Consider the following 27,760-nt stretch of genomic DNA (forward strand, 5'->3'; position numbering starts at 1 on the left):
GTGTTTATTCATGCCCTTATGACGAGGTGTCTATTTCTCAATCCGAAAAAAGTCTAGACATTCTGATTTCAAGCTGAAAATCTCCCTCAGGAGAGACTTGGACTTCCGAACTACATGCCCCCTGTTCCCTGGTTTCAGGTCTTCCTGTGGATGCGAGAAGTTACTTTAGTGCTGTGCGGCACTGACCTTTCTAGAGTAAAATGTTATTTTACCGAGAGGAACTCTGGTATGCAATAAATGTCAGAGTGCGCCGTTAATCTGGAGCGGAGGAAGGTCAGGCCCATAATGGGTTATTACTTTACAAGTAGACATTTCCTCAGTGTTGAATATTTTGTCGATGATGTATGCTGAGAAAAAGAGGAACTGTGAGTCAGCAGCGTAACCCCAGGTTCCTTCATCACTAGTTTTTGAGCCTGCTGATGTGAAAATTAAAGGTTTTTGAGTCCCAATTGCCATCTGGTCTTTCTCTGCCTTTTCTGTTTTGAAAAGATCACATGATACCTGGTTGAAGCAATTTATGACTGAGAACTCTTGTGATTCTTTCCTCACTTGTCTTTGCTTTTTTCCTCCTAGGGCTCTATTTAGTTCTTTCTATTGTATTTCTGGGGTGTGTGGTGAGGCTGGGAGTGCAGAGCTAGTATTCAACAGCTTTACTGAGATTGTGCCTGACTTTCTGAAACAGTTGTCCTGACGGTTCCCCCTAGCCTCGCCACTATTGGTCAGGTGTCATCTCTTTGGTCTTACTATGGGGTGAGTCCTAAGCACTAAATGGAAGGGAGAAATAGATTGTAATTATGAAAATATCCATGGGATTAACCATTCACTTCCTTTCATATCTAACTTATCTCTATGAAGTTATGTTCTTAACCCAAAGTGTCACCCTTTCGAATATTTAAAAATAAAGTTCCCCAATTCGAGGGCTGTTTATACTCTGAGGACAGACACATTTCCTTCAGAGCTCTCTGCCTGGTGAAAAGACAGGATGTGAAGCAGTAGAATAGGTGTCTACACGGGATGAGTTTAAAAACGTATTCTGCATGTCAAGCGATACTTCAGACAAAGTCATCTACTCAGTGAGTATAGCTTAAAATTTGAATTTAAAAAAAAAGTCATTTGTTTCACCCCACCCAGTGACAGATAAGAATATAACACATGCTATTTTCTATGCTGTCAAATAGTTTGTTCCCAGCGCAGGTACCTCTCTCCTGAGTTGTTCCCTGTGCTCGATCATATAATTAAGTATAAGCTTTAGATGAGTGCAGAAAACCTCATTTCAGAAACAAATCATTTGTCACTTGCTCAGCATTACTGCATTGTGAGTGTCTAGATCTGTAAGGAGCAATGTCTGTTTCCTTATTTAGGACATGTCACGTCCTCCTGGCATTCGATACCCCTTACGCAGTGGGTGACTTTATGGTTGTGTCCTAGAAGTCCTAGGTGGCGAGGCTCTGCCCTCGGAGTGTGTTCAGGGAAGGGCAGAGTGAGCGCTGGCTTGAACCATCCTGGCTGAACAGGACTCTGTGGTTCCTCATAAGCCCCGATACAGAGTTGACTCCCTTTTATTACCATACTTGTTATTCTGAAATTCTGGACCCAAATAATCAACTCCAGTGTTTGTTTTTTTTTCATGGACTGTCAAACAGCTGTAATTATGATTGCTTTCCATCTATTTCTTCACAGAAGGTGCGATTCTCCCTGTGGAGAAGCACTGGATTTGGGAACTTATTTATTCTTTCAAGGATGCTTGGTGGGCACCCACTGGTTTGGAATTATTGTCGGAGCTCAGGAATTTCACAAACTTAGTAATTTCATATCTGTATCTGGGGAGGAGACAGGGAAAGCCACTTGTTAGGGTACTTGACTGATCAGCCTTTTCTTGCCAAAGAGAAATTGCTTTGGTCATTGTGGTCACGTGTCTGTTACCACAGACGCAGAGTGGGGAGGGAGAGGGGGACACTGCAGCAGGTGTGGCCTGACCTTTCTCTTACCATATCTCCCCTGCCTCCCTCTCTCTGTCTCTTTCTAACAACACTTACACATTGAGTCATCTCTCCTCTAATTGATTTTTTTTTTAATTTTAATACAGAATGTATAGGAAAATGTCACATATTTTAAAACCCTGCAATCTAACCCATTTTTAATAGAATGGTATCATGTCCTGAATTTACAAATTGTAATGCAATTTGTTTGCGTCTTTATGTTAGCTGCTAGCGGGGAGCATAATATTTTAGTCTGTGTGGCATTAAAGTAATTAAAAATAAAAAAGCAAGAAACTGCCATGTAAATTGAACCCACCTCTACAAAATAGATCTAGTGAAATAACATTTTACTAATTTAAATAAGATCCTACTAATTTAAATTTTTAAATAATTTAGTCCTAACCCGGAGATATTCTCTACATTATCTTTTGAAAACTTGCAAATTTTGTTAATAACATTAAAGTACAGGGAATATACCTGCTAGAAGACTACTTTTAAGTATTTAAGAAGTAACTATTGTATTAATTATGTACCACTATTTTGTATTGATTGTGTATTATATGCTTTTTTTATTTATTCAGTTTTAAAATCAAAATCTTGACAATCTCCGGCAACCCCCCACCCCCCAAAAATCCCTTCAACATTTTGCTGATTTTTCCCCCTGAGTGCCTATATATGCTTTAAAAGAATTAATGGCATTTACTGAAAATAAGTTAAAAGTCAGTTATTAATTCAGATTGATCTGCCTATGACCTTTTCCAATCAGTGGGGTTAAGCTAACAGCAGGTTTTCTGACACCTCCAGCCCCACCCAAACTGTGCTGTATTATATGGACCAAATTGATGGGTCATGTTGCAACCTCCTTGAACCTGTCTTTATCTTCTACATTCTGAGCATGATGAATGAAGTCTTGAGATGACTGCAGCATGCTGGGGGAAAAGTTATTAGTGATGGGAGATAACCAAGTCATTGGTTAGAGGGAGAGGAAGTAATCTGGGGGATATCAGAACGTGTATATTGTCAGACACTTATGGGCTGAAAAGAAGAAAAGGGTCCAGGAGCTTCATGCAAGGGCACAACTCAGAGAAACTCAGTCTGACATGAGAAAGTAAATAGATGTTCTGTGCTGGAAAAGAAATCAGAAATATTCATTCAAGGGAACACACACACACACACACACACACACACACACACACACACCCCTTGTGCATAAGATAAAGGAGGAATTTCATAAAACTGTCAGATTTTTTAAATACCCAAGAAGTTCTTATTTTCATATGTCAAATTTAGCCACAAAAACAAGAATGAGATAATCCATGGGTCATGACCGGTGGGAAGGGAGAAATGACGACACTGCATTTTCATTCTCTTAAAATATTCTGTGGCTGCGTAGGAAATACAGTTGACTTGATGGACATAGAAATCTTGATAAGAAATACAAAATACATGTGTGTAAATAAACCAAGATCAGAACAGTTTGGTTCATCTATTTGTGTATAGTTGCGTGCAATGCAGAGTCACTGAGTACTGGATCACATTGGACCCTCCAAAGAATCCTGCCCGGGAAGTGAGGCAGGTAGAACCCGCCTATCTTACAGATGGCAGACCTGACTTTCAGAGAGTCTGAGTGACTGGTGCTGGAGTGAGGATCAAAATCATTTGGTTCTTAGGCCAGGGTTCTTTCCCCAGTATACGGCGTTATCAATGCAGTCACTAAAATGAGAACGTAGAAGTAAGATCCCGGAAGCTGTTTGCTAACCCAGAGCAGACATCCTTTATTTTGCAGCCAGGTTTTGAAGTAGGATTCCTAAACCTGCATCCTCTTGGTAGGTTTATATTATTTTCTTGGAATCTTTTAACATTGTGTGTTTTCTGATTCACTCCTGAAAATACATAGTGAGCACCTACTATGTGCCATTTGTACTAGGTGTTGGGGAACAGGGAGTACCTTGGCCGGGTACCTATAAAACCCAATTCTGGTAGATAATTACGTTTAACACATTTTTTAAAGGAAAAGAACCGATTATTTTTAATTGCCAATTGGAAATTTCTCTCAATTTCAAACCTGAAGAATATCTTGCATGCTTTTTGTATTACTCCTTATCATCAGTGTTGTCAGGATATTTTTTTTTCTGCATTTTTTTGTATTTACTGTTAGCACAGACAAAAAAAATCATGACCTAGATTGTGACACTTCCTGACTTTTATGTGTCCTAATTTTGCTCAGGATGCACGCACTTCCAGACCCTGTCACACACCCAAATGCATTTTCAAGTTCAAGTTAATAACATCCTCAACTATGGTAACATGAAAACTCTCCAAGGGGTATTTACAGTGGTGGGATTCAGCTGGTTCACACTGGTTCACGCTGGTTCACGCTGGTTCAGCAGAACCGACACCTAATTTTTTGTTGAGTTTGGTGAACCAGTTGTTAAAATGGCACTTGTAATTAGAGGTCTCTCTAAGGTGGGCGCCTAGGCAGCCGCCCGATGTGGAAATCACAAGTTTATATTCCTTACTCTTTTAATTTCTTCTGCACAACAACATATTCTAAGCACCTGTAGTAATGTTCATTCCATCCAAAGGTGAAAAAAATTGCAAGTGAGGACGTCAATCAAGAAGCAGTATGAAAATATCTTAAATAACAGTTTTATTGTTTTTTTGTCAGGTATAATTTAATATTTTTTCATTAATATTTTAGAACTCTTTCTTATAACATAATCTAGTTTTGTGTGCCTCTTTTGTGTTCTTATTTAAGTATTAAATGCATGAAATAATAAACTACCTTTCGGTATATTGTTTTCTAATACTTAAAGCGGTCATCAGGGCAGAGAACCGGTTGTTAAATTATTTGAATCCCACCACTGGCTATTTAGGTATTGTGCAGTAAGTGGTAGTTCTCAACTTTGCTGATAAGGTAGAATACATCTCTTTAAATCTCAGAGTTTTTGGTGTAGAGATAGTGAAAATAAAGCAGAGGGTGTCTTTGAGAAAAAAAATGTTTTGGATTTCTGGTCCAAACTCAGAAAGCAGCTAACCTTTTTGTTGTCAATTATTTGTTAACTGCAATTTCTCTCCTTTCCCAACATCTTTAAGTCATGACATAGAATTTGATAAGTCTCATGGAATTTTTTAAAAGAGAAAAAAGGTGCTTGTGCTGGTGCATAAAGGTACAATTTTACATGCTGGTTCTCAGCAACTCTTAGCAGCTCTCATCCCTTTTCCATGCCATGAGAACAACTTTGTAAGCATTGATTCCTTGTAGGGTCTTTTTGTAGCAGGGTGGTTTTCCTACCACTAGGTTTTATTTAACTCTGTGGATGTTGAACAGCGCTCCCTCTGCTGGTCCAACGCTGAGCTGCAGCTGGATTTTGTCCCCTACCCACTGGCCGTGTGAAGCATGCACGACCTTCCAGAGCCAGTGAGCAAGAGTCCAAGCTGCAGTGTCTCACCTTTTATATCTACTGTTTTTCTGCTTTAAAAAACAATTTAATGTGTGTGTGTGTGTGTGTGTGTGTGTGTATATATGAGAAGCAGAATGTAAGGTAATAGTTTTAAGCAGAATGATTTATGGTTTTGATTTTCGGTAGCACCCCATGTCCCTAAAATACGTTTTTAGCAAGAGAGATTATGTTATCACTTTTTTGGAAGCCATTAAAAATTGAACAGATTTCTTTTCCCTTTACAAGTGGAAAAAACATTGAGAATGGATAAATTGCATTGAGTATATGCTTTCTATAAATTTGTGGTAGAAGGGATCAAAGAGAAACGTTTAAATAAAAATTACTGGCAGTTGAACGCTTAGTAATAGTTTGTTAGAGACCTCCTTGCTATCATATTTATACCTGTTTTATGCGTGTTTCATAGGGTTTAACTTCTCAACATATACTATTTTTATTCAGTCACTGGAAAATTGAATTTACTTTTTTCTGTGTATATTATTATTTAAATACTCTCAGTTAATAAAATGGATGGAAAAGCAATCTGAAAAATATCCACAATTCACATCATTTCTAGGGTCACAGCATTTGCCTGTCACTTAATAGCCTCAACTTTCAAATTACTAATCTTATATTTAATTTCAATTACATTTTAATTTCTAATTAAAAATGTCCTTTTCTATAGTTTTATCTTTTAAACATCATTGAACTGATTTCTCTCAACTATGCCCACACTAATATTTTCAATAGCACCTAATAGTTAATATTAATATATTAAAATAATGCCTCTTTTTTAAAAAGAGGCTGACTGCTTCATGTTCCACTGGGGGCAGTTTTAATTTGGGGAGAAGAAAATGTGTAGTCCCATAGTGCCCTCTAGTGGCAGGGAGCCAGACTGGATGAGGACTTGAAGACTTGCCTTCCGCAAGCCATTCTGAAAGCCCGTTCAAACCATTATTGAGTTTTAATTTAACAGGTTCAATTAGGTGTAATAATTTTCTTCAAATAACTTCATGTCTAAGAATTCTTCTGCATGTTTAGCTGATAGTTTCTGTGGATGTGCTCAGGGTGCTAGGGCATGGTAAGGGGTACCGATATATCAGGCAGAAAAAAAATCTCTAAGTGAGCTGGACGCTGGAGGTTGAATAGACTGGGCTGGGGAGATGGTTGAGAGCCAGCACTTAGGCTGAAGCAGAGAAGAAAACAAATGTAGGTGAAGGGCTTCAGGGCAGGGGACCGTGGGGGACGTCTACAGGAAAACTCATCAAGAAGTATGAACCTTCCCATTGACATTTCAATGTGTTAATAGAGAGTGAGGTCAAAGAATACAAATGTTTCCCAGAGAACACACTGGATTTGGTTGAAGTTTGTTGGGAAAATGGAAATAAGCTATTGATTAAAGATTAACTGTATCAGGAAACGTACACTCAGGATTTGATTGAATACACTTACAAGACTTTGGAAAAAGATTATCAGAATATTTGTCTTCCTTCTACTTTGGGAAGCTGAACTTCTTCAGGGGAGTGACTTGAAATATTTATACTTAAAAATATTTTAAACAGATTACTGCTTTAGAGTAAGAATGAAAACATTTTAGACTTTTTTTTTTCCAGAAAAGGCATTGAGAGGCAAATTATTGAAGAAAACATTTGCTGTTAAAGACTTTTGCTACTACTTAGAGCTTTGAAGTGTGTCCTCCATGGGTGATACTCAGATTTAATTAGCAAGAAATGTCTGGAACTTTTATAAGTCCTCAGGACTTTTGGAAAAATTTTAATTTTGTTGCTGCCAACAATTTGTCAACACTTATTTGCTTATCATTTTAGAAAGTTTTTACTGGATCAGTAAAGTTGGACAGTTTGTTTGCTTTTCAATGACTTTAGGGAAAGAGTTTTAAACTGTTTATATTAAGACAGTACTTAGGGCTCTTTTGAGTTATTCTCGTATTGAATGATAGTTCTTTAAAAAGTATTTGTGAAGAACTCTTTATAATTTATTTTTTTCTTACAAGCTGGTATGCAAAGTGAATTTTCATAGATCAGAAAGTATCAAGAACTTTATTTCTTTGTGAATGTTAATAAAAGAATGCTTATTGTGCATTTCCTCTGTAACCATCACTATGCTAGTTTTATGGCGTGTATGATTTGAACATTTAGGTTTGCCAACAAACTTCATAGCAATGTGTAAATTCCTAGAATTGTGTCAGAATTCATCATAGGCTCGAATAATTTTTTGATATCAGGATTTATTCCAAAAGAAATCTATCCTTGAATGTAGACATTTAAAAATAGACTGCAGTGCCCATGGGCAGTCTGCAGCTGAAGAACCGTCAGCCGGGCATAGGTGGACCTTATCCACGAGGTGGATCTTGTCCATAGGGGTTGAGACTTTCCACTCAACCCTGAGGCCAAGTGTCTAGGGCTAAATACAGTCCAGGCTTGGTCACAGAAACGCCTTTCTGCTTTTCTTCCTACATATCTGGCTCAGCTCCTGCTCCCAAACCTCAGCACTTACCGTCTGTCCCATTCTTCATACAAACCTGATCATCTGCTGCTTCTGTCTCGGGAGCAAGTCGCAGCAATCACAATGATGGTCAAAGGAAGGACATAAGGGGTGCATGTGAGAAGAGGCAAGATGGCGTCTGCTTGCCCAAATCAGTGCCTGGGGTTTAGAAGAGGCGGGATGGGCCCAAAAGCTCCTAGATGGATGATGGATCTAATCAGGTGTGAAGATTAAGGAGCTTCTTTCTCACTTCCTTTCATTTTTCTTTTTTCCTTTTTGACATGTTCTGATTCTTCTCATATTTTAAATTTGTAAAGATGGGGAATGTCCTCACTTCTAGGAACAAACTCTTAAATGCTCCCACCGCAGTATATAGTTGCTAAAGCCCCACATTTGTGATGGAGAATACTGCATAAGGAGCCCTCACACTGACTATTTCAAGCTAAACCTCACCCGGGCTTGAGAGAGAAGATGAAAGTTTTGAGAATAAGAAAGAGATTTGTAACCATGTTTTTTGTGCATGACTCTATTACTCTTTCCGGCTTTAATATTAAAATGTTAAATGCAAAAAAAAAATTAGTAATTATGGAGTGGTTACATGAAATAGTCTTAGTATTATATCTAATTCATTAAAGACACATAGTGTACTGTAAATTAACCTATACACTTTTTTTTTTTTTAAAGAATCCAGTTATACATTTCATAATGCAAAGGCGAATCAGTATTCATGTTTTCCCCTGAGGGAAACTGGACCTTTCAGGGTTTTAGTTGTGTATTTCCTCTCCCCTCCTCTCCTCTGCATCAATGGCCACATTTCTGCTGTAACGTCAAGCTTCGTGGCGCGGATGGAGCTCCCAACGGGGCCTCGTCACAGAGTTTTTCCATGACCCTGTGACACCGAGCGTAGCCTTCCCACCACTTTCCCAGCAGTAATGGTATTCAGGAAATGGTTGTGCAGATGTCTGATTGTTGTTGGGCTCAAGGAATTGGACTTGTGGAATTTTTGGCTGAGTTCCGCAGTCACCCATTGACTGTGACCCGTCATTTGAAATCGTTTCCTCATCACTGAATGCTTGGTGAGCTCTGGCTCCAAAAGTAAATGCTTTCATTCCCTCAATTATTTGCAGCCTTGTTTGGAAATAGAAATCTCAAGGCGGCAGATGACAGAAAGAAATAGCTGATCCAGTGTCATGTCCCGACCATGGCTCTCTCCCCCTGCTGCTCGTTGGCCAGTGTGCAGACGTTGGCCAGGCTCGAACGGTGCCCCGGGTTTTTAGACTGGGGAAGGGAGATCAGGGATCCCATCCTTCCCAGTAACCACATTTGATCGTGTTTTAAAGTCTTTAGGATGTATAGGTAGACTCCTACCTCATGGTAAGCATCATGTTATACTATTGGTTGGTTCATTATCCATTCACCAACTTTTATTGAATTCAAAGTTTGTGCCAGATGCTGTGAATAAATAAAACAATGCCGGGCTTTTAAAGTATTGACCTGTGAAAGGTGGAAACCCAACTGCAAAATCTGCCCAGTCAGAACGTCACTTGCTGGGTTTGTTCTGCTTCCTAGTGAGTGAACACTGGTGTAGTCAGTCCGCCTGTGAGGGGAGGGCCGGTGCCCTGGCACGAGTTCTGGGTCTGCTCCAGTCCACTGTAAACATCCACGATCACATCATTTTTAATCTGAACAATTGACAATTTGACTACAACATTGTCATGCTGTGCTGACTATTGAAACAGGCATAAGATAGTCTTTGATTGGCCTGGCCAGGCGGTGGCGCAGTGGATAGAGTGTCGGACTGGGATGCGGAAGGACCCAGGTTCAAGACCCTGAGGTCGCCAGCTTGAGTGCGGGCTCATCTGGCTTGAGCAAAAAAAAAAACAAAAAAAAAAATGCTCACCAGCTTGGACCCAAGGTCGCTGGCTCCAGCAAGAGGTCACTCGGTCTGCTGAAGGCCCGCGGTCAAGGCACATATGAGAAAGCAATCGATGAACAACTAAGGTGTCGCAACGAAAAACTGATGATTGATGCTTCTCATCTCTCTGAGTTCCTGTCTGTCCCTATCTGACTCTCTCTCTGTCCCTGTAAAAAAAAAAAAAAAAAGAAAAAAAAAAAGCTAGTCTTTGATTGTAAGGTATTTTGTTGGCTGCTTATCCTAGATATATTTTGTGTTAACTTCTGTTTTTGTTGTTGGTATTTACACTACCCTCCAAAGTTAAGAGCGTCATGCTACTTCCACTTCAGCCATCCTTGGAATTTTTTTGTATTTGGATTTCTGACTTAAACAGGAAGGGGGCTGTAGTCTAGCATTTGATTTCCACCATGAACTTGCTTCCATAAGCATTTTAAGATGAAGGGAAATAATTGGATATGATAACAGAACCTGTTTCCCCATAGTTTATGGATTTTTCAAAAGTATATCCTTGCTTTAGATAATATATCAGGTGAAATATTTTTAGGTTGCTCCATGCATGAACATCTAGCTCATGCCTAGTTTAGAACAGCCCATTTTAATGTCAAGATTATTCTCTGTGGTTGTATTCTTCATCTTTATAGACAATGGCATTTTGTCCTTCCTCCTCAAATTCTGAATTTCACCATTTGAGGATACAGGGGTAAGCACTTGGTATTGGTATATAAAATTTCTTTTTTTTTGATCAGTGCTCTACATGGCACTGATGTTCAAGACGAAGACAGAAATACCATTGCATCAAAACTGTGTAATATTTTACAAGCTTCTCTTTTCTTTCCTTCATTTTAAATTTTCATTGCTGAGAAAGTGGTTGTGGGTCTCATTTCTGTCTGGCACGAATTCCATGGCTGCCCATGGCCTTTAGCACAGATCATGGGAAATACGTGACTGGAGAGCCTTATTTCTTAGTTATTTTAACTGTTCACATTCCGCCCTGAGCTCTGGCATAAGCGTGTTCGAAATTGTAGTACTGCTTGTTGGAGCTGCAAAGTCTGGCTTAGAAACTCCGGGCACCAGTAAGCTTTGCACACTTGTCCAGCTCTCTGCTCTTCCTATAACCTCAGGTGGAGCTTTCTAAAAGCTCAGAAGAATTACTTGGTCTGCACGCGGCGTGTGCTTTTTGGCAGCTAACTGTATAGCTGTTGGAATGCTGTTTGCTCTGCCCTGGTGCCTGCAGTAACCTTGACAAGTACAGGACGTTAGATTATTTATGGGCACTTCTGTCTGAACAAAAGATCGGGAAAGTTAAAAAAATATGTGGAAGATGGCAAGAACCATGTTGACAAAGGCGTCACTTCCTTTTTAGCTACTCAGTTTCAAAACTCATGGGATATCCGGATTGCTTAAACGTTCTGGTGACATTTGGGAAAGAATGTGTTCTTGTGGTAAAAGCAAGGACTGGGGATTTCATTTTCTGTATTCTATTCCCAGAAGCACACAGAGGTCACTTGGTGACATGCAACAAGTCAGCTAAGTACCGGAATCCTCTAATTTCCCTATCTGTAAAATGGACATGAGAGGGACTAACTTTATGTTGGTGGATGGTTTAATATTTTGCTGGGAACCAGCTTGCTCTAGTGACCTAGAAAAAAAAACGGACTCTGGTTCAGGCTGACCTCATTGCTATTTTTGGCTTTAGAGCTGACTCAATGAGAAACTTGTAAAAATCAGCTAATCTGGCTCTTGGCCTCTATGCATTCCATGATTAAAATGAGAATTATACCATCTTAAATCTTACCTTCCCTAGGTCTCATAACAATACTGCCAATACTAACTGAGCCCTAAAAACACTACCAAGGGTATTTAAAAGCTGCTATGTTGCTGTGCCTTTCACATTTCCTTCCTATCTCGTGTTGGGTTATTCGGGGATACACAATTCAGTGTCCATTAATATTTTTAGCCAGCTGTTCGTAGTTGAGTTCAGATCTATTTTGGGTGGAGTTTTCCCACATCTGAATAGAAGGGAAGAATTTGAGATGATATGAAGTGCCCTATATTGCTGTTGTCAGTATTTTCTGCAGTTGGAGCTCATTGTTATTCTTTCAGGTGATTAATGAGTGCATATAAGTAGCTTTACATTTGACTCAGTCTTGGTCTGAGCATGTTTTTCTTTCCCAGCTGTCATAGGCCTCAGGGAGAAGGAGCCAGCATTCTGAGTCGAACCCTCTGCTGAGGGCTCTGGTGCTGTCAGCAGCATCTCCGCTTTCTGGGCGAGTCTCTGGATGCAGATGGCCCAAAAGTGTGTGCCAAACTGGAGGGCTTAATTTTGTTAAAAAGATTGTTTTTATTTTATTGATGAGAGAGAGAGAGAGAGAGAGAGAGAAAGAGAGAGAGAGAGAGAGGAGGGAAATGTTGATTTGTTGTTCTACTTATTTATGCATCCATTGATTGATTCTTGGATATGCCCTGGCTGGGGATTGAACACACAACCTTGGTTTATCAGGACGATATTCTAGTCAACTGAGCTACCAGTACGGACCTTAATTTTTTTAATCCATTTACTGTTTTATCATATCCTAGAGCAGTGCTAGTCAGCCTGGTCCCTCCCGCCCACTAGTGGGCGTTCCAGCTTTCATCGTGGGTGGTAGCAGATCAACCAAAGTATAAATAAAAAGATTTAACTATAGTAAGTTGTTTTATAAAGATTTATTCTGCTAAACTTAGTGAAAATTCGACATAAAGTACTTGGTAATTATTATTATATGCTTTAACTTGCTGTAACTCTGCTTTATAAATTTTATAAAGTAAAGTTACTTCCCTACTTTATAAATCACCATTACTGTGGAACCAGTGAGCAGTTAGAAAATTTGACTACTAACAGAGATACAAAGTAGGTATAAAATGGTTGACTACCCCTGCTCTAGAGCTTGAAATAATCTCCTGCATTTATTCACACGCTGTTTCTAGACTCCTGACTTACCTTCCTCATTAACCCTATAATCCATGGAGGCCCAAGTGGTTGGAGTCCCAAGTTCAGAACCACATTTCTGCATTTCTAAAAATGCAACAAGCAGTTAGTTCACCAGCAAGTGTCAGGACTGGTTGAGTGGTTTGGAAAAAAGGATTACTTTGAAAGTTCTTGCTTCATCTCCTTTCATTTTTGCAACCATAAAAAACTATTAACTAACTCTTGATAATGTGCTCTTGGGGGTAAATGTTTTATATTATATAATATATAGCTTGTCAGTTTATTTTTTACTTTGAATTAATACAGCTTTGAGGAAAGGACTGGGAACTAAGAAATCCTGCCTGGAACCTCCAAAGTGCCCTCTGTTTTCAGAAACCAGCTAACTAACAATGGTTACTTAATCTGTCCAATTTGTATTTTAAGATTGCATTAAGGGCCCTGGCTGGTTGGCTCAGTGGTAGAGCATTGGCCCGTTGTGTGGAAGTCCCAGGATTGATTCCTGGTGAGGGCACACAGAAGAAGCGCCCATCTGCTTCTCCACTCTTCCCCCTCTCCTTCCTCTCTATCTCTCTCTTTCCCTCCTGCAGCCAAGGCTCCACTGGAGCAAAGTTGGCCTAGGTGCTGAGAATAGCTCCATGGCTTCTGCCTCAGGCACTAGAATGGCCCTGGCCACAATGGAGCAATGCCCCAGATGGGCAGAGCATCGCCCCCTGGTGGGCATGCTGGGTGGATCCCAGTCGGGCGCTTGTGGGAGTCTGACTGACTCTCCGCTTCTAACTTTGGAAAAATACAAAAAAAAAAAAAAAAAAAAAAAGATTGCATTAAGTCTACATACTGTAAAGGAAATGGGTTTTCTTGACTTCTTATCCTACGTATGGGTGATTTTATATTGGCACTCTAGATATGATACTCTTCCTCAAATAGCGCTGATGCTTATGGAAAAATATCATATTTCCAGGATCAAATATTAATGCCATGTTCCTTCATGTTCTTCTCCCAGTTGTATTTCTTTCTGTTAGTTTCTTGTGTTCACGTGGCCTAGATGTACAGCCTTATCACTGTCTGCCTCATCACCGTCTGCCAACATCCAGCCTGAGTTACCTTCTCCCTCCTCTTCACATATTTATTTTGAATTCATCCTTCAAGGTCCAATTTAAGGCTCAGAATCCCACAAAGTCTCTCTGACTTTTCTTTTATTTTCTGTTTAGAATGTATTTCTGCCACGTGTGTGTACCCTGAATAGGAATTATTTATTTTTGAAATAATGTTTCCTATTTCTTTTTGCTTCACAAGAGCAGAGACTGTAATTAAACTCTGATCCAACCTTTTCAAAAAATAAAAAAAATAAAAACCCCACTTATGAAAGCCCATCATCAGATTGTGGATTGGGCATAGAAGTCTCAACATTGTGCTGATTCTCACACTATGAGCTTTGTCTACACAGCTTCTAAAAGTATCTGGAGGAAGAAATTAACTGATGGTCTGCTCAAAAAATCTCAGTGCTGGGTCTACTGATAACAAGAAGATGCTACTAATTGAGTGAGATTATAATCAACTCAGTGTAAGGAAATCCCCAACTATCCATTATTTACCCAGCAAGTTATTTAGCATTTAAAATTAAGCATATAAAAAGTGTTGTGCCAGGTATCACATTCCTGCCCTCACACAGCTTTAAAAAATAGTGGAGAAGAGCCACTTGAAATAGGAATTCATTTTGGCACCTAGCTTTCCAGGGGTCTCCAAACTTTTTACACAGGGGGCCAGTTCACTGTCCCTCAGACCATTGGAGGGCTGCCAAATACAGTGGTCCTCTCACTGACCACCAATGAAAGAGGTGCCCCTTCCAGAAGTGCAGTGGGGGCTGGATAAATGGCCTCAGGGGGCCGCATTGCGGCCCGCGGGGCCGTAGTTTGGGGATGCCTGCTAGACGCTCACTGTAAACTTGTGTGGGATCCGATGATGCTTAGAGAGGCTGATTACTGACTTGTTTCCTCGCTTTCTTTTTATTTTATTTTATTTTATTTTATTTTTTTATTCATTTTAGAGAGGAGAGGGAGAGACAGACAGAGAGAGAGAGAGAGAGAGAGAGGAGACAGAGAGAGAGAAGGGGGGGAGGAGCTGGAAGCATCAACTCTCATATGTGCCTTGACCAGGCAAGCCCAGGGTTTCGAACCGGCGACCTCAGCATTTCTAGGTCGACGCTTTATCCACTGCACCACCACAGGTCAGGCCTCCTGGCTTTCTTTCAACTGACCTTTTGTCTGACTTGCTCCTTCCTCCTCCGCAGGGCGAAAGAGGCCTCCCAGGGTTACAAGGTGTCATTGGATTTCCAGGAATGCAAGGACATGAGGGGCCTCAGGGACCACCTGGACAAAAGGTAAGCTTGATTGGGTGATGGGGCCTATGAGGCTGTAAGTTGGAGATGATCTATGTCAGGACTCGGGAACCTTTTTGGCTGAGAGAGCCATGAATGCCACATATTTTAAAATGTAATTCCATGAGAGCTATGCAACGACCTGTGTACGTTAGGCATTATCCAATAAAAATTTGGTGTTGTCCCGGAGGACAGCTGTGATTGGCTCCAGCCACCCACAACCATGAACATGAGCGGTAGGAAATGAATGGATTGTAATACATGAGAATGTTATTATTATTTTTATTAAAGCTTTGTCTGCAAGCCAGATGCAGCCATCAAAAGAGCCACATCTGGCTCGCGAGCCATAGGTTCCCGACCGCTGATCTATGTTCTTGTTATGATGAGTAATCATGATGCCATTTGTTTTGTTCTAGGGTGATACTGGAGAACCTGGACTGCCAGGAACAAAAGGGACAAGAGTAAGTATAATTGTCATGCCTGTGGCTGGGATATGGTACAGCAATGCTTCCTGACTGAGAGCCCTCTATGCCCTTTAAACAGTCCTGAAGGACTTTCTTCCCTTTCTCTTCTTCAACTGGAAATAATTTGATCCCCCCCCCACAATGAGATGATTTATCCCATGCATTCTTTTTCCCAACTGTTTGAGATTTTAAAATGAATATATATATATATATATATATATATATATATATATATATATATTTTTTTTTTTTTTCACCTAGAAATGACAAAGAATGAAACAAAGGCAGAGTTATATTGTGCATGGGCAGCCTTGCTTTTAGAAGGAATGAATAGTCAGCTGTTATTGTAGAACTGCTTCGGAAACTCTGGGTGGTCTCCCTCCCTGGGCGGGCCTTCAGCTGCCTCCCCAGCGGAATGCCCTACCTGCTCCGGGTGATGTTCTGAACATCCACAGTTAGGGAAGACACCCTTAGGTGGATGCAGTGGGAGGAAATGAGTTTCCTCAATGCTCACAGAAACTTTTTCATTTCCATCCTTACAGGGACCTCCAGGAGCAGCGGGTTACCCTGGAAACCCAGGACTTCCTGTATGTATATAAAAGGCAACTGTTTCTTTTATGAGACATTTGAAGTGAGTGATAGCACCATCAGATGATTTTGTTTTAAATTTTGGCTACTTTTTTGCTTTATTAATTGCAGGGTATTCCTGGACAAGATGGTCCCCCAGGTCCCCCAGGTATCCCAGGATGCAACGGGACAAAGGTACATTTAGAACCGAGACCATTCTTCCTTTGTGCATGTTCACCTGACGGCATACTGAGAAGTCAGGCAAAGTTGCTCTGTGGACACTGTTGTAGTTGCCACAGTTGCATAGTTGCTTGTCTTAAAGCTTTCTTTCTTTGATTAGGAAGTACAGTTTTCTCATATTTTATGCTTAAGAATGACACACTCATGCCTTTTTTTTTGTACAATTTTACCCTAAAGTTGTTTTAAACACAATATATCTTACCTATACTCTGTTACTAAATCAAACAAGAAAATGCTATTATTAATCCTGTCCCTACTAATTTTATTCTCAGATACATTTCTTCTATTGTGAAGTAGCACTCAGCAATGTAGATTGTAACAGTTTTTAGGAAATGATTTTAACCGACCAATAAGATATGCCTGATGGGTAGACCATAGTAACTGCCGAGGGTGTTTGGAGTGGTCCCGTTTGTCTTGCCCTGTGCCTGTGGATGACCGTCTGCTGTCCTTTTAGGGTGAACGAGGGCCTCTGGGACCTCCTGGTTTGCCTGGCTTCACTGGAAATCCTGTGAGTATGAGGTTGTTTAACTCAGAATCTTTTTGCCTCTGATTTCTCTCTTTCCATTCCATTCCATTCCTTTTTTTTTTCTTTCTTTCTTTGCACTTATACCTTAATCCTAATGATGTTTTGAGAAAAGCAAAAAACTAATACCAACCTTTTCTTTTTCAGGGACCACCAGGGATACCAGGAATGAAGGTACATTATTTGATTTTATTGGATCCATTACTGAAGTCTGTCTAAAACAGATGCCGTAAAATAAAATTCGGTTTAAATCACTTTGGTGATTTGATTGCCTATTAACACATCTGTCTAAACTCTGTTACATTAAAAGGGTATGTCAGTTATATATACACAAACTTAAATTTTAGAATCTAAAGTTTAGACACTAGCTACATTTCTTAATAGGAAATAAACAGTAATAGGAAGCATGGTGTGATGGTGAATGTGAACAGATGTGAGTCTATTCAGATCAGTTACTTGCATAGACATGTCAGTGATGCTCCTTTTCTAGAGTCTAGGACATAAGTGCGGTGCCACCAGAAAAGACTCAAATGTCATAGGACATAAGTGCGGTGCCTCCAGAAAGAACTCAAATTGGTATCATAAGTTATATTTTTTAACTTAACTATAACCCTTTTTCCGTGTTGCCTATAATTTGAGTCCCTCTAGTATAAATTCCATAATTATGGGAGGAACGCCTCCAGTTGCCATAGATTAGATCCATGGTGTTATGGACTCTTCACTCAGAGCCAATCCATGGCCCTTCTCAGCTTGATTTTCCCTGTATGTCAAGATGGGGCCTAGGAGCCTCTGCACATGTTGAGAAGGGAAGCCCCATGTCCCTCCCTGCCATGGTGCCCACATCTGTTCCTGCTGTCAGTCAAGGAGACTTTCTTCGTCCACCCTTTCAGTACCTAGAAAAGGGCCTGGTGGGTGCATTCTTGCTGATCACTTGGCTGCTGCCTTCTTGTCCACGGGGCAGGTTGGTCCCCGTGGGCTCTGCTCCCAGGCCTCTCCTGTCTCGGTCATTCTTGCTCACCCACGGCCAGCCCGGCTTTCCACAGGCACTGCTGGCCACACTTCCAGAGCGACCTTGCCGCTCTTTCCTGAGCGCTCCTCTGCCTGCTCAGCCAAGTAGGGTAGGGATAGCGCTAGGCATCCAGCCAGGAGCCCAGGCATTCATTTTGCTGGTTTGTTTTTTATTATGGGGAAATTGCATGTGGTTGATTTTCTCCTTCCTTTCTTCTTCTTCTTCTTCTTCCTCCTCTTCCTCCTCCTCCTCCTCCTCCTCCTCCTCCTCCTCCTCCTCCTCCTCCTCTTCTTCTTCTTCTTCTTCTCTCTCTCTCTCTCTCTTGCCTTCCTTTCTTTCCTTCTCTCTCTCCCCATCTCTCTCTGTCTCTCCTTTAATCATAAAATCCTGTCACTTTCACATCCAGGTTTTTTCTCAAATGTGTCCCGTCCTCGCCTGTGCCCCCACCCCCAGCACAGTGGCTGTAGCTCCTTCACCAGTGTTTGCTCAGTGAGGAAAAGCCGCAGCAAGGCCGTTCCTGGACTCAGCCCTGCGCGTAGCTGCCCCAGCATGCATCACTGAGCTGGGGAGCAAAGAGAGGAGAACCCACTTCCTGAGCAACCCCTCCAGTTTTATAGAAATTAAGTTTCTGAAGCCTTTCCCAGGCGGGGCAATGCTGCCACAGGATTTGGTGGCTCCTACCGCCCTGACCTACAGTGAGCACCCTTTGTGTTGTACAACAGCTCAGTGGGCGGAGCCTCAGGCATGCAGAGCAGCCCTGGGAAAGGGATGCTTCTAGCTTTTCAACAGCTACTCTAGAGGCAACCACGTGTCTGAATGAGAGGGAGCATTCATGTGTCCCTGTGTTTAAGAACACCGAAGAAATAGTATTCTCATGAGAGCCTGTGTTTTAGTCAAGGTTCTGTAGAGATACAGAACGAATAGAATGTGTATGCACTATGTACGTATACATGTGTGTTTATGTATATATGGACACGCATACAAAAATATGTAATGATAGGTAAATATAATGAGAAAGTTCAAAATCTGCAGGCCAGACAGCAGGCTGGAGATGGAGGGAAGAGCTGATGTTGCAGTTCCAATGTGAAGGCTGTTTGTTGTATGCAGAATTCTCTCTTTTTCTTGGGAGTTACTCTTTTTTTCTCTAAAGGTCTTCAACTGATTGGGTGAGACCCACCTGCATTATGGAGGCTAATCTGCTTCACTCAGTCTTCTGATGGAAATGTTAATGTCATCCTAGAAATAGCTTCACAGAGACACCCAGACCCAGATATTGAAGCTAATATCTGGGTACTGTGGCCTGGCCAAGTGGCACATGACATTTACCATCATACCCTGCTTTTATGAAAATGCTCATCTTGAAATGGTTTCTTTGATATGCACTTCTTGTTTTGTGAGAACACCCTATGGTCCCACAGTCTTTTGACGAGAGGCTGGGTCCTGGTCTAGTATTTCTCTTTGTCTGTGTGGGTCCCATGGAATTGCCATAGACATTCGGTCCTGGTAGCCCCTGAGGTGACCACACAGCACTGAGTGCTGGTCAATATAGCAACATGAACGGGGGAGACGGCTGATTTATATGCTTCTAACTTAGAGTCTAAACCCCAGAAATGGGCTAGTTCCATACCAATAATGCATGTCTAATATTTGATAACTTTTGTTTCTTTACATAAATGTCAGTATTTGCGACTTCGTCTTATTTTCCACCTCATAGGGGGATCCCGGTGAGATAATCGGCCACGTACCCGGCACACTGCTGAAAGGGGAAAGAGGATTTCCGGGATCCCCAGGAGCACCAGTAAGCATTTGCTAAATAACTATAATTGCATGCGGAGTCTCCTCCTGGTTTGCATTTTAATATTTTCCTTTCTGAATACATTATAGGGTCCACCAGGATTTCCAGGGCTGCAAGGTCCCGTCGGCCCTCCAGGATTTACTGGACCACCAGTAAGTTTGGGGGAATATTTCTCTGAGGCGGTCATTCAAAACAACCATGTTGAGGTGTGAAAATAAATAAAATTTAATGAAAACTTTACACAGTGGTGCCTCTCCCTGAGCTGGAGTTGGGAGACTGAATTACTTTCTTATGAAAATATCTGACTGGCACTTCCAGTCCCTGTATTCCCAGAGCTGTGGGAACAGGATGCTAATAATACTGCATGCCAAGACGTCCCAAAGCAGACGACACCTTTATTACTTGAGGGTTGGCTGCCATGATCTGAAGTGGCCAAATTCAAGATGGACAAGGCAGACTCAGCCCTGGAGATGGACTTGTAGAAATATAGTCATTCCGGAGGGTCTGCTCCGGAGGTTGGGGGCCATGGACACAGAGCAGGCGGCGGCACAGAAGCTGCACTGTGTGTTTTAAAGACTTGGCAGCCCGAGCGCCCAGAGATAACATCCCAGGAGGCTCTGCGCTGCCGTTGGGCTCCTCCACAGCTGACACTTCTCAATACAAGGAGGATGGCATCTGCTCACACATGCACTTTGGGATCACGAGGGAGTTGGTATTAACCAGACTTAATTGTGGAGTGCCACGTTGACTCGGAACGACTGATGCACCTGACTTTGTCCTCACACTAGCCTGCCTGAGGGGTCCTGAGATTTACAGGCGTATGTTTTCAGTTTACAGTTTTTTGAGGGTGGGTAAAATTCAGCAACTCTCCTTATATCCATTCCTGCGAATGCAACCTCTCTTATGTTCTTGTAAATAAACTTATTTTTATTATGCTCATTTTATGAGTAAAGAGTGACTAGTCACAGATGTTTATTAGACTTATTGTGGTGGTTACTTTGTAATGGGGTAATCACGTTCTTTATGTAGAATATATAAATATATATCTATAAAGATTGACTAGGTTTTTCCTTTTTATTTATTTACTTACCTTTATTTTAGTTTTTCCTTTTTAAAAGATTCTAGAGAGCATTCTGAAATTTTGCTACAAACACGAGTTTTTTTACTTCACTACAGTCTACTTGCTTGAAGAAATCATTTAGCTTTTTAAGATAAAAACTATATCCAAATTGAACAAACATTTCCATACTGGAAACTCTACACTCGTAGAGTTTGGCTGGAGATTTTATTCCTTGTCTGTTTGCGTGGTATGTTCTTAGATTAATGGATTTCACAGGGCAATACCAAAGATTTTTGAAGTATTTACATCCTTATTAATAATCTTACAGGATAGTTTCTGGTTGCTTTGAAAGTTTTACAGTTGTAGAGCACAGGAAAAAAGTTAAACATTTAATAAATACATTATCATATTAACTATAGGATCTTAATATAATTTCTTTACAAAGAAACAGTTAAAACTTACCAGGGTTGTGAACTGTATTTAATTAAAACATTTTTTCTCTTATAGGGCCCCCCAGGCCCTCCTGGCCCACCAGGTGAAAAGGTAAAAACTTTTGTCATTTGTCTTTCTTTGCCATTAGTATAAAACTATCAGGAGATTGCTATAGCTTGTTGTTAATTGTCGCTGTTAAAAGTTTTGGAAAATTATATCTTCATTATCTATCTCTATATTTAACATCTGTTATCCACCTATGCATCTATTCACCCATCTATCTAACCTGTCAATCAGTCAAGCTATTGATCTCTGCACGCATTAATCTTTATTTCCATCTACCAACACCTTAGTCATTATTCTGGAATCAGTGATCTTCCCCTTAGTTTTTTAAAGCCAGAGTTTAAACATCTTAAATGAAAGAAAGGGTTTTTGTAGACTTTTTTTTAATAATACTTTAAAAAGACTTTTTTTTTTTACAGACATTGAATACAATATAATTACAACTTTCTTGAGAATCTTAGGGTAGTTGTGAGATGAAACTATTGCTTTAAATCTATCTTATTGCATTTTATGTGATATTTATTGGATGAGTTTGATAAAAGTAGACAACTTTAGTAACGGAAGTCTAATTTTCAACCAACAGGGGCAAATGGGCTTAAGTTTTCAAGGACCAAAAGGTGACAAGGTGAGTATACATTGCTTTGGAGTGTTTTCATGTTTAAAATTTCAGTTCTCTAAGCATGATAGGGTTTCTGCTTCTGGACCTGCTCTTGGGCCCTTAAACCATAGTCACTCTTCTCTGCCCAGTTTTGAGTTTGTTAGTGTTTTGCCTAAAATGCACAGCTAAAATTCACTGAGGTGTCTGTGTGTGATCTGACCAGCAGAACACACAATGAGGCCATTTATTCCATTTCTCTGTGTATATAGTTCAATCAAAATGTTTTCAGGCAGTGATAAAATCAGACCTAGACTTTATTATAAAAGAGTTCAATTCAGGACTTGACTGCTAATACTGTAACCATATTCAACCCTGGAAAGGCAAAGATGTCATACCAAAACGGGGAGGAGATGAGCCCCGGAGGCAGGGAGGCGCCAACCACGGCAGGCAACCTCATTTTAGGAAGAAGGAAGATCGATGTTAGGTCCCTGTTCCTTTGGGGCTCTCTCTACCAGTTCCCCTGAATCACACCAATGAAATAGGCACTAGCCGAGTGGGGATTCTTGGAATTACAGGAGCATCTGCCCCAGGGCCAAGGTTCCTTTCTATGGATGGTCAAGCCATTGTAGACGATCGCTACCAAGGGACTCCATGTCAACCTGGGCAGATGTGGACTGAACAGTTGGCCTCTGCTTCCCACCCCCAATTTCTTCCCAGTCTTTTCATAAACCTCACAGTAAAGTCACCCTGCAATTTTTGCAGTTGAATTTTTTGGACCTCACTCATTGCGCTATAACTGGGGCTCACTGTACTTCCCGTTGCACCCAGCAGTTAGGATGCCTGAGGAAGACAATTCTTGATTTTACCTAAAGATACCTCTTTTCTTTCCAGCCTCTCTTAGGCAGTTTGTGTCCCTTCCAGGCCATCAAAATGCAATTGGACAATATATATGCATAGTCTTGTATTATATGTGTCCTGGGATATATACATATACTGTTTGTATATATATGCATATTCTATACACACATGCATTCATGGATGTGTCTTACAGATGATCAGGTTCTATTGTTATTACTAGAGACAGTGCCTTCCTGATCCCTGAAAGGTCAAAGTTTCCTGGCTTTATTTATTAATTGTGCCATCTTCTTACTGAAACTTAATTTTCTATTGAAGCAAGGACAGATTAGAAAAGAGTATAACACTTTTAAAATAGATGTTATATTTTATTTTCCGTATTTTTTAATTATTATTTTATTTTTTTCCTAACAAGTTCTCAATTTTTGCATGAACAGGGTGACCAGGGGGTCAGTGGACCTCCAGGAGTGCCAGGACAAGCTCAAGTCCAGCAGAAAGGAGACTACGCCACGAAGGGAGACAAGGTATCCGACGACTTTGTCCCCTGAATGCTGCCTTGGTCATTTTAGACAGACTCCAAGGCATAAAGAGAAACCACATCAAAATTCAGTTTCTCTGCCTGCATTTATCCCCGACCTGGAAAACAGATTTATAGACTATCCATCATATAAAATATGAGCATCTGAGAGCAGAGGTAGCTGGAACCGGGCGGGAGCAAGACTGACTTGAGCCTGACTCACCTCAGTGAGGGCTTCCTCTGTGCACCCCAGCTGAGGATGGGCTGGGTCAGTGAACAGGAGACCAGCTGAGGGTGGAAGTATGTTACAGTTGCTGTGGATCAAGCATACTTAATGGCCCTTTCTAAATCCATAATCCAGTCACTGTGAGGACATGAATGCTAGAGATCAATGTGAATTTCTTTGTTAAGCTATCAGGAAAAGGTTCTTTTTATTCCCTTTTACATGTTCAGTGTCACATATAAAAATGACACAGCCATTAGATAGACCTGATCTCTCTCTTTAAAAATTTTTTTAGGGTCAAAAAGGTGAACCTGGATTTCAGGTAAGTGCTAAATTCTTGTTTATCATTATTATTTTGTGTGAAAGATCATAATGTATTGGATTTAAGTGTAATGTTTGCTTAATAGAATAGTTTTAAATATATGAATGAATCTCATTCTTTCTCTCTTTTTTTTTTTTTTTTCAAGGGTATGCCAGGGGTTGGAGAGAAAGGTGAACCTGGAAAACCAGGACCCCGAGTAAGTGCTTTTAAAAGTCCTTTTATTCCTTATTAGAAAATGATTTTTCTTTCATTTCTAGACTCACAGTTTTGAGGACACAGAAGAAGGGAAGAGGCCAGGAGGGGTTTTTCTGGTTGCTTCCTTTCCTCTCCCGTAGGGCTTGTCTGGAGCCCACGGAAGTAGAAATGAGGAGAGCTGTCCTAGTTGAAAAAATTCCTAGAAGGTTGAGTCCCTTTGTTATTCATGCTCCTCAAAGACAAGCTGGTGCTGGGTGGGAACTCTCCGAAGAGTTGCCTGCTTGCTGGTTTCTCACTGACCGCCCCTGTCCACTTGCTCAGAGCCCTTGGTGCCCTTTGCCACACTGCCTCTCCAGGCCAGCTCGGACCTCTGCCCAGATCCCAGGTGCACATCCTGGAGCAGAGATGCTCGGATGCTTCTCACCCCCGGAATCTGGTGAAGGGAGACCACCCAGCTTCCAGTAGCCTGAGCATTTCCAGTTTCTCCCCTGAGATAACGCAGGAAAAATCTCCGCGAAAATCAATTATCTGCATATCGGCTGCCCAATCCTTTTCAGTAGGGAATCCTCTCTGGAGTTCGCTATGCTGACAAATGGGATGGATACCTGAGAAGATTTGGAACTAATCAAGCTCCATTTTTTTTTTTAATTGAAAAGCCCTCTTCTGTTGTAATTTTTTCATAGTTATTCGGTATACACTCTACTCCTTGTTGTAGTGTTGTCAGCTAACACAGAGGTTTCCTACGAAAGTTAACCGATGAACTTGTATTTGAATCAGAGCCTTGCTGTTAGAGCATATTTACTCTGATTATTTTAGGAAATAGTAATGTTTACATTTTCATTGTACAGGGAAAACCTGGAAAAGATGGTGAAAAAGGAGAAAAAGGGACTCTAGTAAGTATTTCTCTGTGCTTTTTAAAAGCAAAGTGCCGGCCTTCGCTAGCTTACACTTGTTGTTGCTTCCTGTTCATTTCAGGGGCTTCCGGGCGACGGAGGGTTCCCAGGACTCCCGGGCCGAGAGGGTATGAAGGTAAATGGTGGAGCTATTTAGAGTTTGTATCTTCAGATTGTAGGTCAGCGCAGAAGTTCTTACTAGAATAAAAGATAAGGACTCACAAAGAATTACAATTATTTATGTTCCACATGAGCAAAAACACAACTTGACTTAGTGGTTTTGTGTGCATTCATTTTTCAAAAAATGGAATGTTTCATTAAAAAATTTAAGTGTTTTTATTTATTTATTGTTTTCAGAGAGAAAGAAAAAGAGAGGGAGAGACAGGAAGGGAGAGAGATGAGAAGCATCAGCTTGTAACTGCATCGTTTTAGTTGTTCATTGATTGCTTCTCGTACAGCCCTGCCAGGGTGGAAGGCTCCAGCCAGCCTAGCGACTCCTTGCTCAAGCCAATGACCTTTGGGCTCAAGCCAGCAACCATGGGACCATTTTGATGATCCTATGCTCAAGTTGGTGAGCCCACACTCAAGCAGCAAGCCTGCACTCAAGCTGGAGACCTTGGGGTTTTGAACCTGGTACTTAAGTGTCCCAGGTTAACACGCTATGTACTGAGCCACCATCAGTCAAACTTAAGTGTTTTTTGTAATAAATTAATTTTTTCTGACTATAAGCCACCAAAAAATGCAGACAGATATTGTGGAGAAAGGAAAGCTTATTTGATTTTTCTATTATCCACTCAGATATGGTCAGAGTTAACCATTGTCCATGTGCTTTGAAAAAAAAGATACTGCATCATACAATTCTGCTTTTTCAGTTAATGTATGATGGAAATCTATTTCCATGTTCTTAATGTAGTTAAAGTAACACTTCTAATATCTATGCCTTTTATTGCATGGTATTTAGGCCATTTCCACATTTTTATCATTACAAATATTTTTGTGATGATACACTTCTCTGATCTTTTTTTATTTTGTTGTTGTCAGTTCCTAAAAATGTAATATTTGGGGTCAATGTTTAGATTCTTTGTAAGAACGTTTTGCCATATGCCCCCAAATTATCCCCAGAAAACTTCTATCAACTGGGGCCCTTTCATTTGACAACTGCTGATTATCAAACTTTAAAAAATATTTGTCAACCTGATAGACAGAAAAAAACTCATGTTTCATTTTTTTTTAAATCATGAGACTAGGTAATGTACATTTCAACTAAAATAAGAAATACAGTTGACCCTTGAACAATATAGATTTGAAATGTACGGGTATACTTCCAAGTGGATTTTTTTTCAATGAATACATACAGAACTGTAAAAGTATTTTTCTCTTATGATTTTTAAAGAAACATTTTCTTTTCTCTAGCTTACTTTATTGTAAGAATACAGGATATAATACACATAACATACAAAATATGTGTTAATTAACTTTTTGTATTATGGGTAAGGCTTCCGTTCAGCAGTAGGCTCTTAGTAGGTAAGTTTTGGGGCTGTCAAAAGTAACACGTAGATTTTTGACTGTATGTAGGGTCAGTGCCCCTATCCCATACACTGTTCAAGGGTGGGCTGGAGGGTTGAAATATTTATCTCTAACAGTGAGTGAGAAACTAAGGTGAGGACCTCAAGGTTTACTTCTCAAAGTCAGGGGCAAAGGGAGAAATCTTTTACTAAGACTATACTTTTCAGAGAAAGTTAAGTCTTATAGATTTAAGAGGTAAATATGTTTAGAATATATTAGCTAAGGTTTTTTTTTAAATTTCACGGATATTTCTAAATTTCTGCTAATATTTATAAAAATCCAAAACATCCAATTCTGCTTTAATGCCTAAATTTAATAGATCAGTTTAAGAGGAGAAAAAGGTACATTCATGGAATAATGGCATATTTTAAGATTTAAAAAAAAAAAAAATCTTTTTATGATGCTTATATAAGAACGAAACATAAAAGGATTAATTTATTTAGCTCTCTCATTTAATATAGATTAAATTAAGCCTCAGAGTGATTAGAATTTATCCATCCAATGTTTTCAAATAATGCTAGATTTTAAGGGGAAAGAAAATCCCAAAAATATCTTTTATTATGTTTTCCAATGCAGATGTAGACATTCTTATACCTGAAAACCTAAAAAAAAAATTTCTGTAGAAAATATAGTAAGAAATCATAAGCTTTCAATATCTTTTTATCTCATTTATTGAAAACCACTGTGTACTGATTCAGCTTACAAATGAGTCTATTGAAGGTCTCTGAAGGAGCACACAGTGAGCAGAACAAAAATCGTGGACATGTTTGAACTGTGAATAATTAGCCTCCCATTTATGTGTTGTAGAAATCTTTATTCTCATGTCACACCTATGCAAGGCAATGGTGCAAATTTATGCAAACGCATATTTATATGCAAAAGCAAATAAAATGTATTTGCTTTTGTTATTATTGTTCCAGAGGGCTTTAAGCTAACCATAATGAGGGATACCAAGGAGAGAAAAATAATGTTATTGTATGGTGGGTACAATGTGTTTTTCCAGAAAAAAGTAAAGTTTAACTGCTGTCTGCAAGACATTCTTTGTAGTTAAAAAAAAAATGCTGAAGTTATTTTTGTTCTTTCACAGGGAGACAAAGGTGAAGCAGGTCCTCCAGGCCCGCCGGGAATTGTGAGTAAGAGGGGTGTTTGCTGGTCGGTGAGAGTGTTGGCCGTGAAGAAAGGGAAGGAGGTGGCCTAACGGTGGCCAAGTCTCAGGCCCCACAGCATTCCTAGAGTTACATTTCTGTGGAAACAGGCTGCATA

General features: G+C 40.2%; 1 protein-coding gene across 1 annotated transcript in view; it reads left to right on the forward strand.

Moving 5' to 3' along the window:
* COL4A1 (collagen type IV alpha 1 chain) overlaps window positions 1-27,760 on the forward strand; it is a 160,475-nt gene that overhangs the window by 75,282 nt on the left and 57,433 nt on the right. The window contains exons 3-18 of the mRNA XM_066234748.1: window positions 15,089-15,178; window positions 15,592-15,636; window positions 16,182-16,226; window positions 16,339-16,401; window positions 16,901-16,954; window positions 17,117-17,143; window positions 19,693-19,776; window positions 19,863-19,925; window positions 21,341-21,376; window positions 21,912-21,953; window positions 23,219-23,305; window positions 23,817-23,843; window positions 23,989-24,039; window positions 24,887-24,931; window positions 25,014-25,067; window positions 27,585-27,626. Of these exons, the coding sequence (XP_066090845.1) occupies window positions 15,089-15,178; window positions 15,592-15,636; window positions 16,182-16,226; window positions 16,339-16,401; window positions 16,901-16,954; window positions 17,117-17,143; window positions 19,693-19,776; window positions 19,863-19,925; window positions 21,341-21,376; window positions 21,912-21,953; window positions 23,219-23,305; window positions 23,817-23,843; window positions 23,989-24,039; window positions 24,887-24,931; window positions 25,014-25,067; window positions 27,585-27,626 (855 nt within the window). The remainder of the gene's footprint in view (window positions 1-15,088; window positions 15,179-15,591; window positions 15,637-16,181; window positions 16,227-16,338; window positions 16,402-16,900; window positions 16,955-17,116; window positions 17,144-19,692; window positions 19,777-19,862; window positions 19,926-21,340; window positions 21,377-21,911; window positions 21,954-23,218; window positions 23,306-23,816; window positions 23,844-23,988; window positions 24,040-24,886; window positions 24,932-25,013; window positions 25,068-27,584; window positions 27,627-27,760) is intronic.

The sequence above is a fragment of the Saccopteryx bilineata genome, chromosome 6, assembly GCF_036850765.1.
Source record: "Saccopteryx bilineata isolate mSacBil1 chromosome 6, mSacBil1_pri_phased_curated, whole genome shotgun sequence".
Classification (NCBI taxonomy): Eukaryota; Metazoa; Chordata; class Mammalia; order Chiroptera; family Emballonuridae; genus Saccopteryx; species Saccopteryx bilineata.